We start from the raw sequence: 18,718 nt of genomic DNA on the forward strand, positions 1-18,718 counted from the left end.
TCTCCAAGATGTTTGGGCCGGCCTACTTGCCGCATTCCTTCAAAAACTGTGTGCAAGTGTACCTCGAAGAATTGATGCTGTTTTGAAGGCAAAGGGTGGTCACACCAAATATTGATTTGATGTAGATTTTTCTTCTGTTCACTTACTTTGCATTTTGTTAATTGATAAATATAAACTATTAACATGTCTATTTTTGAAAGCATGCTTACTTTACAGCATTTTTTCACACCTGCCTAAAACTTTTGCACAGTACTGTATATATATATATATATATATATATATATATATATATATATATATATATATATATATATAAATAAATTTAGTCATTGCCAATTATTTTTTATTATTTTCTCCCAATTTGGAATGGCCAATTATTTTATTATGCTCAGCTCACCGCGACCGCTTTTTTTCACACAGTGGGACTCGCCATGCAGCCACCCAAGAGCTACAGCGTCGGAGGACAACGCAGCTCTCTGGCAGCTTACAGGCAAGCCCGCAGGTGCCTGGCCAGACTACAGTGGTCGCTGGTGTGCGGTGAGCCGAGGACACCCTAGCCGACCTAACCCTCCGTCCCCCGGGCGATGCTTGGCCAATTGAGCGCCGCCCCCTGGAAGCTCCCGTCCTCGGTCGGCAAAGGAATACTTTGGACTCTAACTCGCGACGTCCAGACTATATAAAAAACATTTTATATGTTTAAACCTGTAACATAATAAATAAACCAAACTTTATTCCTTTGAATAAATATTGTGAAATCACATAGAATATGCACTGAGTTTTTAAACACTTGAATTTAGGTAATTAAAATAAATTGCAAAAACTAAACAGATGTTTTTATCATTAAATTAAGGACCTTTGTATAATTGAAAATTTTAGAAATGCAGTTATTTTTCTTGGTCATCAAACAAGAAAGAAGTGCATGTCTCTTATTATTCCGATTCATAAATACCTGAACAGGAATCACTTTTGAGTAAAACCAGTACAACGTGCACAAGAACATAACTCTTGATCCTAATTTCTGAACACTGTAACTTAACCAAAAAAAATATATGAAAATAAGTCATCCATCTGCAGCGAAATTTGAATCCGTCAAAAACCTTTTTTTATTTATTATTTTTCAACAAAAAATATTTTACCATTATTTTAAGACAACTGTGAACAAGCCAGTAATCAATAAAATAACAGTATATCCAAACATTTTAATAAATCAATTACTGGTATGTAACAAGATGTATCAGTTTGATTAATAACTTGATTTAGTTAATATTGAAACATACATCAAAATACTCAATATTTTAAATGTTAATAGCTAATTAGTCCCACAAATGTATTCATCATAGGCATCAATTTAATTTTTAAATGAATGTTATCAAGTACAAAAGTTAGTATGAATATGTTTCTTCAAAACAAAAAAAAACCCATTCCTTCACCTCAAAACTGAGCCCACGGTACAAATGCATTCAAACTCCTGCAGCTGCCGTTTTTGTTCTTTATACTTTGCAAAATGTATTCTTTGTTTGCGGATTCGACATATTGTAATTTTACTAAAACACACTGCTAACATCTGCCAGCAGAGTGATCATATGACCTTAACACTGGCCTATTGTCAGAGCTCTTGCTCTATATATCCCGCCTACATTTCTGCTTTGATTGACAGTCTGCCAATACTGTCGTTACACTGGATTTTTCTGCAGTTATAGCTGCCGCCGGCGACTGCTTTTCACTATTAATAGAAAAAAATACATAGAATGTCATGCTTCCGCGGCCCACCCAGAACTGTGTCGTGGCCCACCTTTGGGCTGCGGACCACAGTTTGGGAACCCCTGCTGTAGTGTAGTTAAGGCTGCAACCCTTCAGTACTTGTAATAAAACCCCTTTACCGCACACAACAAAGTTGCAGTCATACAGTATCTGCTGCCACAACAAACAATTGGGATAAGGCTGAGGAAGGCAGGGAGATATAGAGGCTTTATTGCTCAATGTGACTTTATGCTTGTTTATCCCAGTATTATTGTTAAATTTAATCAGTATGTTGTCAGTGATTTGTGAATCGTCTTGGTTACCAGTTACCCCTACTGATGGGAGAAAACATCCTAAATGAGGAGAAATGTTGCCTACTGTATTATACTCCTGACTGTAATACAGAACCCTGAGCTAAAGCTGGATAATATTATATATATATATATATACTGGATAATTTGGATGCTAAAGTTATGTTTAACATTGTTGCAGCAGCTGATTGATTGGGTATTTTAATATAAAACCCATTTCTGCAATCTTTCCGGACTGACTCGGCCCTGTTAGCCTGCGATAAAGCAAGTGAAGCATTACTGTAGGTTATGGCCCTGTAATAACAAGTCTCGGTAGATGGAGGAGGATTCTGTTTTTTTTATTTCTAATGAAGCAGTTTAAATGTATGCTGGCATGCATTTATCAAAGCTAAGATGAATGCTTAGATTTATTTTGCATGCATTCCCATGGTAGTTCTTATTCTTGGTCTGGTGTGTGTTAAGGAATATGTGATAACATCATGATGGTATTTTTTTATATATATATATATATATATATATATATATATATATATATATATATATATATATATATATGTGAAATGTCCTTTAGTAGATTCATTTCTGAGAGTGTCGGCATCTACTCTCTGTCACTAGCTCAGTAGTTGTGGCCTGTGTGCTAACCTTCTTAATAATAAAACTGCACCTGCACATCCTCAGCATTAATCTGCTACTCCAGAACATAATCCAGCATATCAACAAACAAAATATGTTCCTCCTGCGGTGACAACATCACAGTTCAATTATAAATTCTGAAGATCATCAAGGGTAATTATAAATAATTGAACTACAATGTCCTCCGTCACTTAGAAAATCCATCCCCAGTCCTACACGGGGCAAACTCCCAGTGTAAAAAGACAGACTCCTAGATGTAGATTTGATGACAGTAATGAATGCACTGGAACTCCCATGATTACCTTGCAATCCATTTATTTACTTTCATATTTGTTGCTTAGACTGTGATATGCTGTACTTGAATTCATTTATGTTTTTTGTTTTTTTTAAATTGCTTGTGAGTCTCTATAACCCTATTTTCCGCTTATGCATTCAGGTGACCCGCGGGATACATTTTATTATTTCCACATTGTGTGTAATAATAGGATTTATTTCTGCAGCTCTGAAGTTTGAAATGGAAAATTGTAGCTGGTACCATTACTGTGCTAATTTACATACCTATTTGAAGATTCTGTTTTTTTAAAAAAAAAATAAAAAAAGTCTTTGCCTATGGTAACATTTTGATAGGGACATTAATAAAGGTACATTAGTAGTATCAATTGAATAGAATCATCATGTTTCAAATCATGCTGTATATTTCACTGTCTCTAATGATTTAACACCATATGAACTGGTTTACATAACAAAGTCAAACCCAACTGAGGCCCAGTGTGTAATTTCCTACTGCTTCTTTAAAAAGGGACACTATGTGAAAGGAAACATACTATAGCATTGTGCGGTGAATACAAATGAAACCTGCAAGACATAGAACATGTTCTGTTGGTTTTGTGATTTGTTCAACACACTTTTCATACTTTTTGTTGGCTAGTATTTTTTCTCAAATGTGTGTTTCCGTTTTCTAATTCAATGTAGCCTGGTTTTCCTACATTGATAAATCTTTCTTGCTCTTGGTAGGTGTGAATAACAGGTTTTTCCATCCAGCTTTCTGGTGCACCATTGCATTTGCAGCCTCCAGAATAGCCAATAAAATTGATTAATTAATCATAACACTGCTGTTCTTCTAGCAGCTTTAAGAAAAACTGGTAAAGATTGTGATTGATTAGCAAAACAAAATGTACAGTTAGCTTACCCGGTTTGAAGTCGAATTTGCCACAATTCAAAGTTTATTCCAGCCACTGTGCTTCTAAAGCATTGCTTAAGGCTGAGGATACTGGCAGTAAATTAGTTTTTCTTTTATTTTCCTGCAGTGAATGAAGAGCCACATATATGTATTAAATAATAATAAGGGCCTATCTAGTCTTATTAAACCTGTTTATTCTAAGACCCTGTCTGTGTGTGTGTGTGTGTGTGTGTGTGTTTTCTTTTTCAGGTTTTCAAGATCAAAGCTGCCCAGCTGGCAGAAAAGCTGCTGCCTGCATTTAACACCCCGACTGGTATACCCTGGGCGATGGTAAATTTAAAAAGGTGAGGATTTCCATCATTGAGTTGATTGTGTGCCCCCACAGGACTTAATGAGATGTGCACTACAAATAGTACATTGTGTGTATCAAACTCATGCACAGCTGACATCTTCAAGGGTACATTCAGCTGTTGCATCCCAATGTCAGGTGGCTCTGAGAAGCTAATCAGGCTGTTCAGTTCTGCAGAGCGATGTAAGAATGCACGTTGTCTCAAGGTTTTCTCCCTGTTATGACATAGATAAGAGTCAACAGAAAGTTTAACAGAAAAAAAAAGAATTTTCGTAAGTGTGCACTTTTTCAGTCTTTTTGTGTTACATACCAACAGACTTGGGATGTGTCTGTTTGTTTTTTTGTTTTTTTGTGGGGGGGCTTTGTGGATTTGCTATTCAGGTAGCTGCAGTTTCATGTTTTTGAGCCTGGTGGCTATATCCAGAAAAATAAATAGGTGGGCTTATGTATACTGTGTAGGTTTGTTACACTAGCATGCATAAGAAAGCCTTTGCTTTCTATCTAGTTTTTAAACCAGTCAGGTTAGAAAAGCAATATAGTAGAGTGGTTAAAAAAAAAGCCAGGCAGGAATATATACTGTATATGTAATGCCCTTAATACACTTTAGGCCAGATATTGGTGTTTTAAAAATCATTGATCGAATCCCCTGGTACATCCTTTCTCCTGTGGTGCAGTATAAAAAATAAGTTATAAATTTAAAATAAACTGCGCTTAGCCTTTGAAGGTTAGCTTTGTCATTGTCTAAGTTTTCAATGATAAAGAGATCCTTTGGGGTAAGTCTGGCTGATGCAGGGAAGTGTGTGAATCAGCGATAGAGGAGGGAGTCCTTGAAGGGGATGGGTGGGAATAGAGGGTGGAAATCAACAATAAGCAAACAAACAAAAAAGTAGGCCACCTATATGTAGGGGTTGGGTCATTTGTTTAATCTCCCACTGACTGACTAGATCATCGCAAACAGTTTACATGTCAGATATCATGTTTTGTATATGCAAAAAGGTTTTAATTAGCAAATTGTAACCCAAATGTTATCCATTTACTTGTGCGCTGTTTCAGTTGAGTGTGTTTATGCGTCCTGTTCACAAGGAGGCAGTTGAGTTACACTGACACTGGGGGCATTCCTCACAACATGCCTCTGCATGAGCCGACTCAGGGACAAATGCATTCACAGTAAAGCAAGAAAGAGAGCTAACGTGGCTCTGAGCCTGGTCTAAAGTAGGCTACATTTATGACAGCTCAGTGTAGGACTGCTCGGTTTACACTACAAGCTGTCCTTAGAGTCGAGCAGTCTCAATGCTGTCCTAAAAGTGGCAAGTGTAAACTGAGTTTCCCAGACCAAGCAGGGAGAATGGATGAGATGGGACAATGTGGAACAATGCAAGATCGTCTGGCAAGACCTATGGGCAGTGGAACAGAGCAGGATCAGTTTCCTCATCAGATCAACATATGATGTTCTCCCATCACCACAGAACCTAAACCTCTGGGTAGGAGAGGATCCCTCATGTCCTTTGTGTTCATCACCTGCAACGTTAAGGCACAAGATGTAAGGTGGGTCTTAGCCAAGGACGGTTTACTGCGATTACCAGGTGCTGCGATGTTTGACCTTAGCATTGGAAGACAAGAGTAATATGACCAATAAGTTGCCACCAGTTCCATGAAAACATTACACACAAAAGACAACATTCCTCCACCCAGGAGAGCAACTGCCAAGAAAAGGTGTTAAAACCAAGCCTCACCCAGGACAACTGGAAGCTGTTAGAGACTGGAAAATGCTGGCAGATGTTGGTCAACGGCTTATTTTTCCACCTGAGATTGCCACCACTAATGGTTGACCAGATATTGTCTTGTGGTCTGGATCAGCACGCCTTATTCACTTGGTAGCGTTAACAGTGCCATGGGAGGATTCGCTCAACTAGCCGCTGAAGCAGAACAGTGAGGCTGGAGAGTCCGGGTTTGTTGTGTCGCACAGTGAAGAACTTATTTGAAGCAGCAGAGAGGAGCAACAACTGGCTGTGGTTGAGTTGGGGATGTCAAGCACAATAGAAAGAAAGAAACGCTGATGTACGGGTAGGTAAGTGAGTTGAGTGGGGGACGGATGGGGGTGATGCCGGGACGCCAGAATCACCGTCGAGCCCTCTTGAAGTGTCGCGGGCTAGTCGACGAAACACCGAGGATGGAAGGTGCCCAATTGAAGAACCCAGAGATGTACCGTACTTAGCTCAATCCATACGGTTGTCATGATGATGCGCTGGGGCGACCGCACAGTGGTTGATCCCTGGAGGCAGCATCGCAGCCATTGTGTGTGCTGATGCGCTGGGGAGCCAGCATTATACTTCAGCCATCAACACTAGGCAGAAGGATATCTACATCATCAGATGGAAGGAATCGCAAATGGATGGAGACGCAGATGGATCACATTAGTTTACTGTAAAGCTGCGTCTTAGTTGGTGCTTATCTTGGCGAGAGCCAAGTTCAAATCAGCATGAAGTTTTAACATCTACTCTCATGTAATGGAAATCATAATGTTTATAAGTCACTATTGCACAAAGCCATTTATTGGGTTATAATGAAACCAAACGTCCCATCCAGTTGTACTGCATTGCTAGAAAACAGATAACATTGGGGGTGATGCTGCAGTTGTGGGGCTTTAAATTTATAGAAGGCATATATTTACTCACTAAATTATGTGAAAGGGGTTTGAATTGGGTAAAACATGCAAACAATGACTTAACCCCTTTTTAGAATGGCTTTAAAACTGAGGATATGGCTGATGAGAGTAGAGGGTTAAAGCATATCAAAGCATCTCTGTTTCCTTCTGAACTGGTAATAGGTTGTTAATACAGTACCTTGCCCCCATTAACTGCTCAGGTTTACCGGACAACCTAATTGTTTTAGAGAAGTTATCTGAGCTGTCTCTGTGGAGGGCAGACTGTAATGTATTCCAGGCTAGACAAAGAGCGGTGGGCAGGATAATCCACAAGAGGAATTTAATCCCAAAAAAGAATGTTTACTTGATTAGTTGTTCATCCATCTTAAAGGAGAAATTAATGTTTAGGTAAATTTTAAATAAAAAAAATCACAAACTGTAACCTTTTATTTAAAGGGTCTGTACTTCACTTGACTGATTTGAATGGTTTTGCTAATGACATCCCTGACATGTATTCTAAAGTGTTTCAAAGCTGAATTTGTTGCATGTCAGTTTCACATCTGATTACTTTGATAGTGGACTGATTATCCAGCCCCTGTATTAACCAGTTTATTATTATTCAAACCACAATTTTAAGACCAGATTAAATGAAAGCAGACTGGAAGCTCACAGATAAATATTAGATTTATGTTCTGTTCTATGTTCTGAACTACCTAAACCTGTTCTAGGTAAGCTGTCTTTCTACAGGAGTTATCTAATCAAGTGAAGTCCATAAGGCCAAGATAGGCATTGAACCATGGATGCAAACCCATTAATATCAACTAGTTCAGAAGAGATTCAGCATGGGTCTGATGATTGCTTGCACTTGATCAATTTAATAACAATAAGTTAGCAATAACAACAGGACTGGGTGCGGAATAAGTGGATTATTAAACCTCATACAACCAGGTTGCGGTGAATAATAACCAGTAATAATGTGTTTGGCATTTACTGGGTTATTATTTTGCCAAAAGTGCACAGCGCACTGCAATATCCTATTTATAGTAATCTCGCTTTGGGAATGTGCAATCATTGGCCTCGGCTGGTGGAAGCAATCACAGATTGTAGAGCTCCACTTGATTCCACTTCTTGATTCCATTTGGGACCATGCTGCAATTATTTTGCTCCTTCATTGTCAGTTTTTCTGTGATTTGTATTCACAGCAAAAGACTTCATATCTAGTATAAGGCATTTGACAACAGTGCTGGCTCTATTATGAAGAAGCGCTCTTCAGATCAAACTAAGACAGCCCCATTCAAGTATCTTTCATGTAATCACAATCATTCTGTCCTCTTAAACCAGAGCTGCTGTTCTGACTTTCCACTTGTAAGATTGCATTTGCATTTGTAAGTCTTTATGACCCTGTGCTGCCTGAAGCCAACGGTATATTTTTGATATGCAGTACATAATTGCAATTATTCGAGTGTCATTTATACAAATCTAACAAAATCAGTAGAAGTGTTCATCTATTTCAGTTAAAACCATAAAACCTAATTGAAGTGTCCCAGAAAAAAAACACTATGACTGCTTTCTCTGCCGTAGGAGGTTCGGTGTCCCACAAGCGTATGGATACCAACTTAAATGAAAAGTACATGGCTATGGTTGTAGGCAATGGTGTGGTATCTGTAACAATATGTCTAGGTTTTTGTTTTGTTTCTCTTATGAAGAGAAAAAAATGGAATTACTTTTTTTCTTTCGATTTTAGTGTTGCTAACCACATTTTTTTGTAAGTTTGAACAGAAGCGATATTAGTTAGTTATTGGACATGCACAATCCATCGATTTTGTGAAACTATTAAAACATGAAGATTGACAAATATGTTAATAATGATATAAATAAAATGCTTATATATGAGATTATCTGTACAATATTTTATTATTTTAAAATAAAACACAGATTGCAAATCTCATGGCAATGTGTTTTATGTATCAATTCATTTATGTATTATTTTTCAGTGAGAGTAGTGCAGGGAAAGAATGTTGCAGGGTACCTTTTGTGTATCTTGAAGAATTTAGTGAACCAGGCAAGCTACAAGGCTAGATCTGCCCCTGTTAATCACAAATTGATTGATTTGTGTTCAGTGTAAATAAAACCTCTGTTTTTGTGTATTTTTTGTGTGAAGGCGAGGGGGCATGTAGATTTTTAAAGAGGACAAGTAGATCTTTCTAGCATTTTATCCCTTGGACAAGAAGTGTTTTTCAAAAATTGCTGCACACCACTGTAAACTATGTAAACAAGATGCAGAAAGATATTTCAAAGTGCTTTTTTATGTATAAAATGGATTACCTTGAATGTGAGGAGGCTTGTTTAGGCCTTGTACATGAGAAGACTAATAGGGGAAAAGAGAGAGAGAGACCTTTTATCAGATTTGTTAGGTAGAGACAGGTAAGCTAGAAGATGGCTGATATTTTCACTTTCTATTAAAGTAAATTGACTGCTACTGAAAAAGGGTTGGCTTTAATTGACTATGCATTGACCTCAGAGAGCATCTCAGGGAAATGTTGTAGGAATCCGGTTGGAAAGATGCTGCTTTTAAATCTGCATTATTAAAGCAAGCCACCTAAGTGACTGAACTAAGCTTTTTGTCCCCTTCATTCTTGGAGATGAGGGGGGGGGGGTACATGTACTGTACTTTAAAGAAACAAATGGCTTTTAAAAAGTCATCCATAACTATAAAACACTCAGTGGTAAGAAATGTAGTAATAATAAAGTAATACCAGTTTCAGCAGTATCGCTGTGTAACTGTTTTGTAAGACAGTGTTCAAGATGTTTTGGTAACCATGACATTGTTTTTCATTTTGGAGCAATGTCATGCTACTCTTTAGCAGTGTTTCATTTGGTTTGGCTGATATATTGTAACTGCTATGGCTGTTGTGGTGAATTACATTTCCATAGTCCCATCACATGTAATGCATTCCCTATATTTTAAAATGAAACGCACTGCTACAGTAACAGTGAAAGATGAATTTATTCAAGAAATGACCATAGGTCTGCTTGCTACTGTACCCTGCAGATAAAAACAAAAATTGGAAGCCATCATTGTGTACAGTATAAGTGAAAAGTGTCAAGCTGGTGCTGGTCTCCTGTTTGCAGCTGGAATAATTGTCTCCCTCCTCTTCGCAGTGGTGTTGGGCGCAACTGGGGCTGGGCTTCTGCAGGCAGTAGTATCCTGTCTGAATTTGGCACTCTGCACATGGAGTTTGTTCACATGAGCTACCTAACGGGAAACCCTGCCTACTACAATAAAGTGAGTGAAATATTTACATTTCTAATGTGTTTTGCCAAGAAAAAAATATGTATTTATTTGTATTGCAGTTATCCAGGACTGTCCCTTTGTTTTTCAGTGGTCACTAATGCACATACAAGGCATAGTATATCTGTTATTCCAAAGTTTGTACTAAGAAGAACTAAGAACTTATTCAGTCACAGTCAAGAAATAAAATACCTCCGGTAAAGGCTAATGGTGTTACATTATTAAAAAATAAACAAAAAAAGAAAAGAAAAAACACAGCAATAAGAATTCTCTGAACTGGTTTACATTTCTGCATAACTGCTGTCATAGTAACAGATGCTTAAAGGCATAAAATCAATTGCTTCTACCATATTTCTATTTAGCAAAGGTCAAGAAGAAATGAATATTGAAGGCACTGAAAGCAACAAAAAACAGTGTTTATGTCTTTGATTTACTTAACTGGACTCTTGGATAGAGATATATTATGTTGAGAATAATATTGTATAATCTTCTCAAATATAGCAAATACGGGGACTCCCTAGTGGCTCATCCAGTAAAGGCGCTCCATATGAGTCCAGACTATTAAAGTCCAGACTATTCCGTGAATGGGAGCTCCCAGGGGGAGAAGGGTAGACAACAAAGGTAGTTTTATGGTACAGGAGCACTTGGAATATCGTTCCCAGCAGTATGTCAAATTAACAATATCAAAAGGTTTATTTGCTACCTATTTGCTAAAATATTTAATATCATAAAGTAATTTAAATCAGCAACTCCAAATAATGAAAAAATTCTGTTGTGCTTATCTGCCCAGTGAGCCGTGTCTCACAGCAAGGCCTAATTTCAAACAGTCACTATTACTGTACAGCTAAGTTCTGAACAGATGTGAGTTTCCAGCACACATTTACCCACTTCACACCCGTTTACACTGGCCGTTTTTAGGATGGCTTTGGGCCGTCTCAGGTCTTTTTTCTGCAGTGTAAACGCACAGTGCCAGCTTAGGTCCATCTGAAAAGCAGTGTAAACTCACCCAACTTTAGGACGACTCACGCAAGACGTAGAGCTTTGTCAGTGCTTTGTTCAACACTCCAGAACAGTGCAGTAGCTAAACAAAGATGTGTTTTTTAGGTTATTCTCATGACAAATAATTCATAAATATTAAACACTCAACAGTGCTTATTTTTTAGAAATACTAAAAGAAACCTTCAATAAATGACACATGATAAGGTCATACTGGTGATTTGTTTGTTTATACTAAAAGGTAAAAATAAATTGTGCCCTACTTTCAGACTACATACAGAACCAAATTCCTGTAGGCATTGACTGTGACTAGGAAATGTAATAGATTAGCCCAGAAGCAGAGTTTGATTGTGTTCTTTTTCGTGCAATTTAGTGCCGACTGGTCAAATACATACAGATCTATCACTGCAGTAACTGGCAGGATTGGGGAAACTGTGAAATGGAGTCACCACATAATTACTAGTAGCTGCTCAATAACAATATAACATCTGTGAAGAGCCTACAGCTGTGTAACATTTTGCCCGGCTAATTCTGATAATACATTGCCAGTTAGCACCCTAATTGATGTTCATTTCCTTTAATGCCAATTAGGTCATGCACATTCGAAAACAGCTGCAGAAAATGGACAGGCCCAACGGTCTATATCCAAATTACCTGAACCCAAGAACAGGGCGCTGGGGGCAACGTGAGTATTTTAATAATCTTTTCAACTCCCTTGTGAGTATTTTAATAATCTTTTCGACTCCCTTGTGACAACATGATTGCCAGTTTGAAAAATAAAACAATTCTAGAAGGGCTTTGTAGAATAAGGTTACCTTACTTTTGAACTGCACTAAACTAATATCCAGAGATGAAAAATCTCTGCTGATTGGTGGTTTTCCGCTTTTACTGCCCCCCGTGGCCATTGATCTGATCAATGCAGATCTAGGGGGAAATTATTATTTATTTATTTATTTATTTATTTATTTATTTATTTATTATCTTTTAAGCCCTAACACATTTGTGACAGTTGGTGAGGTTTTTATTTATTTATTTATTTATTTATTTATTTATTTATTTATTTATTTCTACATAAAACAAAAACAAAAAAAACTGAAAAAATAAGGCACAGTTTCATTAAGGCGGTTGTTTTTACATTACGTACCCCATTGGTGCTTGTAGACGCCTGTCTTGGCAAATTGCTATTTCATTGGTCCACAAACAAGTACTGTGCATTAAACAGTTATGGTGCAGTTCTGCAGTTCACATTGCAGAAAATGGTGAAAATAATGGGACGAAAGGAAGGTGATGGCAAAAAATTAAGACATATATATTTATTTTCTGTTTCACTTGTGCAGCGAGCGAGTAACGGGGGGTGTGGTGAAGCTGAAGTTTTAAACTCAGTTTACTGCATATAAAGCTTTCGGGATAGGGAGTAATTCTACATTGTGGTGTCAGGATAAGAGTTGAGAAAGGGTAGACTGCAGAAACAAAATGTAAACACAATAATAATAATAATTATAATAATAATAACAACAAAATGCTATTGAGAGATAACAAAATACTGGCTGTTGCCCCTGTTTTAAATTATTTAATTTTTTTTTATTTTTGTTATTTAGTTTGGCATGAATCCTACAATAAACCTAAAGTAGGCCTCTTTACAACATCAGAAGAGCCCTGTGATTCTTATTCTCTCCGATTTCAGAAAATCAGCTTATTACTGTTCCAGTCATATTTCTTATTGTAATTGGCGTTCCTGGCTGATTGGTTTCTAATCCTGTAGTGTGTGCACTCTTTATTTTAATGGAAGCTGTGGCCTGTAGACAACTAAGCTCACATCAGCGCCTGTTTTCTTTTGACACTAATGGACTTCATGTTGCTCCTCATTTCTTTAATGTGTCTGTCATGGGGATAATAAATGACGTGATTAAACAATCTTTTAAATGATTGGAGGAAGACAATTATTTTATTGAATTCACCCCTGAAAATTAGTAGTTTAGGAATTATTACAGTTCCAAATGTATTCATTGACTTTGTTTGGAGCATGTGACAAATATTGGTTGTCACCAATAAATAACCATCCAGTTTTATCCCATGTAGATCATTTGCAAAGGACAGTGAGCTATCTTCTTTACTCCATTACACAGCCATATCTAATGCATTTTTAAGATGCTGTTGTAATGGTTTGGGGCTTTGCCTCTTTTCGTTTTGCAAAATCAAAATTACATATAAAGAATGAATTTTAAAGATAGTAATCAATCTCTGTTGATGCTTTAAAGAAAGAGATTTGACAAGATGAAACGGTTTTCATACGCAAAATAGCATTATTCCACATTGGCTGTCCTTAAGGTGTACCATTAAGCGATAATGAACTTCAAAAAAACTAAGAAAGGGCCTTTTGAATTTATCTGTAAACAGCAGGGGTTATGGAAATTAAATTAGATTCGTCCCAGCAACAAAACACAAAAAACTTGCCAAGAGCTTTCTAATCAGTAATAATTAGCATTATAGACACTCAATGGAGTAGTGTCAGATTCAGAGAGTAATGCAGTGCTGAATAAAATAAAAAAAAAATGAATACAAAAAATTAGACATAGCATGGCCTGTAGCATTTTATTGCATAACCCTTTTACCTAATTTATCATTACTATAAGCCTCTAAGTGGAAAGCCATCGCAGACGTTAGACCCATTTTCTTTTCATATTGCTTTGAAAGACAAATTGTGTTTTCTTTTTTCTATAAAGACTACAAGCTTCTATATACAGCAGTATAATTTTGACCACTCAGATTAAATAGCCTGAACTTTTTTGTAGCGGTAAAGATATGCCTAAAGAAGCGGACAGCAACCTTTTTGTTTTAAAGAACCAAACATTTTAGGGCAGTTATTATGCTGAGCTTGGCAGCATCAACATCTGCGTCAATTAGTTTGATCATATGGTGCACTGTGAAACGTGCAGTAAAAATCCAATAACTGTCATTATGGCTTTGTGTTGTTGGCTAAAGAATGCACTGCAGTGGGGTACTGTATGTTGCTATACAGTTTATTAAAAAAAAAATTGCAAACCTTTCATAACTGTCCATATAAAAATGTGATTTCTGATCACATAGTTATGCCTGCAAATAAACTGGCTCATCATTCCCCAAATCACTGTAGCACCTCTAGTGCACACAGGAGATTATTTTACCACATGGGTTCAGCTACTAGACTAGATCATGACCAATTTGAAAAGAATTACGAAATGTGAAATTTCTGTTATTATTTTATTTAGTCATTTGTTGATGTATTCCTTCAAGAGAGGAAAAAGGATACACACCTGTTTCAAGCAGAATCTGGTCCTTAATGCTTGAGCAGAATGTAGCAAAGGCATTATAACATAATAAAAACCAGCATGTGACAACGTGTGCATACAAGGGTACAACAAGCTTGTATAAAGAAGAAAAACAGTAGTGACTGTGCTCTTTGTGGTCATGTTTATGAAAGTATTAAGGAGGCAGTTCACGCATCCTGCGTTTTGTACTCTTGGTTCTCAATTCTTGTCAAGCATTTTAAGTGGTATAACAGCTTGCTCCAGGCAGGACAGAGTGGGATGGAGGAGATTCCAAGTCTCGATCTATGGACTTCTGGAGAACCTGAATTAGATCCATTTTCATGCTGCTTAAAAAAAACTCTTTCAAGAATAGTTTCCTAATTTGAAGCAGAACGAATTTACAAATAATCTGATTATATGTCCAGTATTAAAATATGTATTATAAAGCAGTAATCCTACCTTGGCCCCTTTTGCTCTGAAGCATTTGAATGGGGAGTATATGTTAATCATGCCTTACTGTGGTTTTCTTGATCTAAATGTACTATACATACTTATTATAATACCTCCACAACCCAAAATTAGCTGAATCATCCTAGACCCCTAGCCAGTGATCCTTGTATTTCATATTAAACAGCAAAAGTACTCTGTTAAAGACAGTGTTACATCTGGCTCTGGCTCACCCAAGAAAAAAGGGTGAAAATAGGGTTATTGAAATTCAAGATTAGATTTCTGCTGGTGAAAATTGCCAAGGGATATTTAATCAATAGCTATTAGCGCTTACCAAGCACTCCTAGAAAGAAAATCATTTCAATTACAGAGCACATCATTTTCAGATCTATGTAACCTTATATAACGCTCAGTTTCACAGCAGCGAAAGTCATAATAATGTCATTACTACTCAGGAGGTCAGCATCTTTTTAGACTGAGCATCCTACTAAACTAATCAGTCATAACACCCCAGGCTAGAGGTGGAGCACAATTCAGTTCAGTTACTATGAGTGGGAAGCCACATTAACAAGGTCTCAACAGCATGTGAGCAATTCTACTGAAAATTCATTTCAAAAGAAGAATTCTTAACTCTTTGAATAGCCAGGCGTGGGTGAGAGTGATTGTGTGCATTTCAATGTGTACAGAATATTCAAACAGTAAATTGATAATCCTGGTGCCTGCTTTACAGATACTGAAGATAATATTAAAATTGGTTCTGGGTAATCATACAGTATTGCACCGTGAACTGGTTCATCTGGACAATGTTATCATGCCATGAGGCATTCGGAAACAAATGTCCCATTGATTTACAAAAAGTAAACGCTATAGATAAGCATGTCTTGTATCTGCACACAGTGCCATAAAACTAATTGGGGAACTCGCAGGGGCATACTGATGACAAAACCTGACCGATACCATCGCTGAACTAACCTCTTGTTTTACATTTTCTTCATAGTATTTTTCAGCCCTATTATTATTTGTACAGCAGATTTAGCTCAACAACTTCTTGGCAAATTGCTTCCAGTGTTGCAGAAGTAGAACTGATTTTAAAAGCATTAGAACTGATTTTATTCCTAGGGGGCGGCGCACAATTGGCCAGGGTGTCCTCGGCTCACTGCACAGCAGTGACCCCTGTAGACTGGCCGGGTGCCTGCAGGCTTGCCTGTAAGGTGCCCAGAGCTGGTTTGTCTTCCGACGCTGTAGCTCTGGGTTGGCTGCACGGTGGGCTTGCAGAGTGAAACAAAACGGTTGGCTGACTGCACACGTTTCGGAGGACAGCATGTGTTTGTCTTCAGCGCTCCCGTCAGCGTGGGGGTGGTAGCGGTGAGCTGAGCTCAAATACAATTCGCCATTTCAAATGGGAGAAAAACAGGGTAAAATCAATTGGCGACTACTAAATTAAAAAAAAAAAAAACTGATTTTAGGCCTCAATATTTTTCCTAAAATGCAGTACTCTCCATTGGGCTATTTTGATCCCACAAAATAAACAGAAAATGTCAAATTTACACACAAAATATAGTTTCCCCCAAGAGACATACTAATTGATTCACTGGGGCTATCAGTCTTCTCTCGGACCTGTTCACTTACCTCCAATGGACAGGAATCTTGTACCTTGCATTCGGGCTGATCTGTTTGGATCGCTGGTTCTGGATGACTGGTCTTGCTCTTCTAATTTGATTTGAGTAGATCCGCCTTAGCTCTGCTCACACTTTCATTCGTAGAAAATGACTGTAGCAGAACATTGAAAAGCAGGATTGCATGGAAATGCATAAAAAGATGTGGAGGTTTTTGTTTTTGGCGAGGATGTGTTCCTGGTAGACTGTGTTATTGATTGATCTTAGATAGTTTTGATGAATGAGAATACTAATTAGGGAACAAGCCTCATTTCCTATTTGAAAATGACTTGTCCTCATTTGCAAACCCTTACATTCAGTATAGCCAGCAAATATTTTGAAGATATAGTGATAATAATAATGCTTCTAATACCCTTTAGCCTGGTAGCATTATTGGAATGTTTAGACAAATCTGTCTACAATCATGTCTGTACTAAAATAATACTATTATTAAAATAATACAGTGTTAAATAACAATAAGATTAATGTTGCCAATGGTAAATGGTTCCATGTAGTGCCTGCATTACTACTGCACCTGCTGGGAACCTCTTTTCATTCTATGGGGACAGGAATTGTTAGCATTTTCTAAAAACATTTTATTAAGAAAATAAGCTAAATAGAGAGTTTAACGGTTGGATTTATGTATAGTCTAATAAAGGTAATAATAAAAAAACGAATCATTTAAAGCTGGGGTGTCATAATTTTTATTTTTTTTCAGAATTCACTTGTATAGTACTGTTGGTAGGTCAATAAAAGTATCCAAGTAGTTTTAACGCAAAGTGTATAAAAAAACAACTCTGAAGTTGACATCTCTATGAAAAGTCCAGCCCACCGCGAAGCTGCAGCTAATTTATGCGTGACTTCACACCAGGACAAGCTCGCCATCCTGCCAGCTGCTTTCCTGCATTACCCCTCACCAAAACCCTTGTCAGTGACACACGTAAACACCCAGGAGAGACGCCATGGTAAATACATGTGTAGTGTACGGCTGCTCCAACACACCAAGGCCATTGGTATATCTTCATGAGTTTCCAACCACTGGAGATTTACAAAGAACAAAAGGCTTCACTGCTGAGGTGAAATGATTGTTCTCTATGCATTACTACAGTCTCTCGTCTCAACTCCCGCATAAGAACTTCCCTCCCGATCACTCAAGATTATTTAGATCGCCAATCTTAATATAAACTTTATCTTTATTTATTATTATTATTTTTAAAGCGCTGCGGAGCACCATTTGAAGTGCCCCACCACCCGCTTGTATAATTGTGCCTATTTGATATGGACCATGTTTGCCCCACACATGTTCTTATAACTTTTGTGTTTTTGACATCTCCTCTTCATGGCTTGGCTCTTTTTTTAACTTGGATTTCTTTTCACATTGACAGTGTTTTTATAAAACATAGCCTACTCACCGTCTTACTTGCCATGGATCGTAAGATCATGTTTAAGATGGTACGGTCATGTTTCATGTTTAAGATGGTACGGTTGAATTACATTATTAGATGATACATTCTGGTTTAAGTTTAGTTTAACAATTCCTGCTTTGAAACATTATTGCTTTGTGTTGAATTTATTACATTTGTATTTTGAAGCCAGGCTACCTTACATTATTTACTGTATATGTAAGAATAATTATATTGATTTGTGCAATAATTTGGAGTAAGTTGTGCAGTAAGTACGAAAAAAAGGAGTCCTCCCGATCTCGTGTTTTTAAAAGTTGCAGGTATGCAGATGTACTTTGAGATGTACTTTGAAAACACGTCTCCAAAAAAATGAAAAATTCGTCATGACACCGTACTTAATACTTTTAGAGCTGTCGTAAGTCAGCATTTACACACAGAGCAGCTGTAGATTCAATTACTTCTGCATTGGCTACAAAGTCTGTGTGCAGTGAAGTATAGAAATATTTTGGTTTTGAGGAGGCTGATGATGGAATAGTAAAACAGTATAACAAGACCTTGTTTTACTCCATGGATATTGTGAAGCAAAGCACCACTAAGTTAAAGTAAGTTATTGCTTTTCATATGTAAATGCCTGTTAACGTGTGTATGTCAGTGTTTTGGAAGACTGATTATTATTGAAATAAGTGCATGATATTGATATACAATTTTCATATCGTTGCCACCCCTAATTTTTTTTTTTTTTACTTAAACTAATACAGTGAGGAAACAATACCCTAACAAC

The 18,718-nt window shown here is 37.3% G+C and overlaps 1 protein-coding gene across 2 annotated transcripts in view; it reads left to right on the top strand.

The window, feature by feature from the left end:
* Positions 1–18,718, top strand: part of LOC117406862 (mannosyl-oligosaccharide 1,2-alpha-mannosidase IB) — a 90,328-nt gene that overhangs the window by 54,556 nt on the left and 17,054 nt on the right. For both annotated transcript variants that reach the window (XM_034011221.3, XM_034011222.3), the window contains exons 7-9: positions 4,114–4,208; positions 10,020–10,143; positions 11,737–11,830. In XM_034011221.3, coding sequence (XP_033867112.1) covers positions 4,114–4,208; positions 10,020–10,143; positions 11,737–11,830 — 313 coding nt within the window. The remainder of the gene's footprint in view (positions 1–4,113; positions 4,209–10,019; positions 10,144–11,736; positions 11,831–18,718) is intronic.

This window comes from Acipenser ruthenus, chromosome 8 (genome assembly GCF_902713425.1).
Source record: "Acipenser ruthenus chromosome 8, fAciRut3.2 maternal haplotype, whole genome shotgun sequence".
Lineage (NCBI taxonomy): Eukaryota > Metazoa > Chordata > Actinopteri > Acipenseriformes > Acipenseridae > Acipenser > Acipenser ruthenus.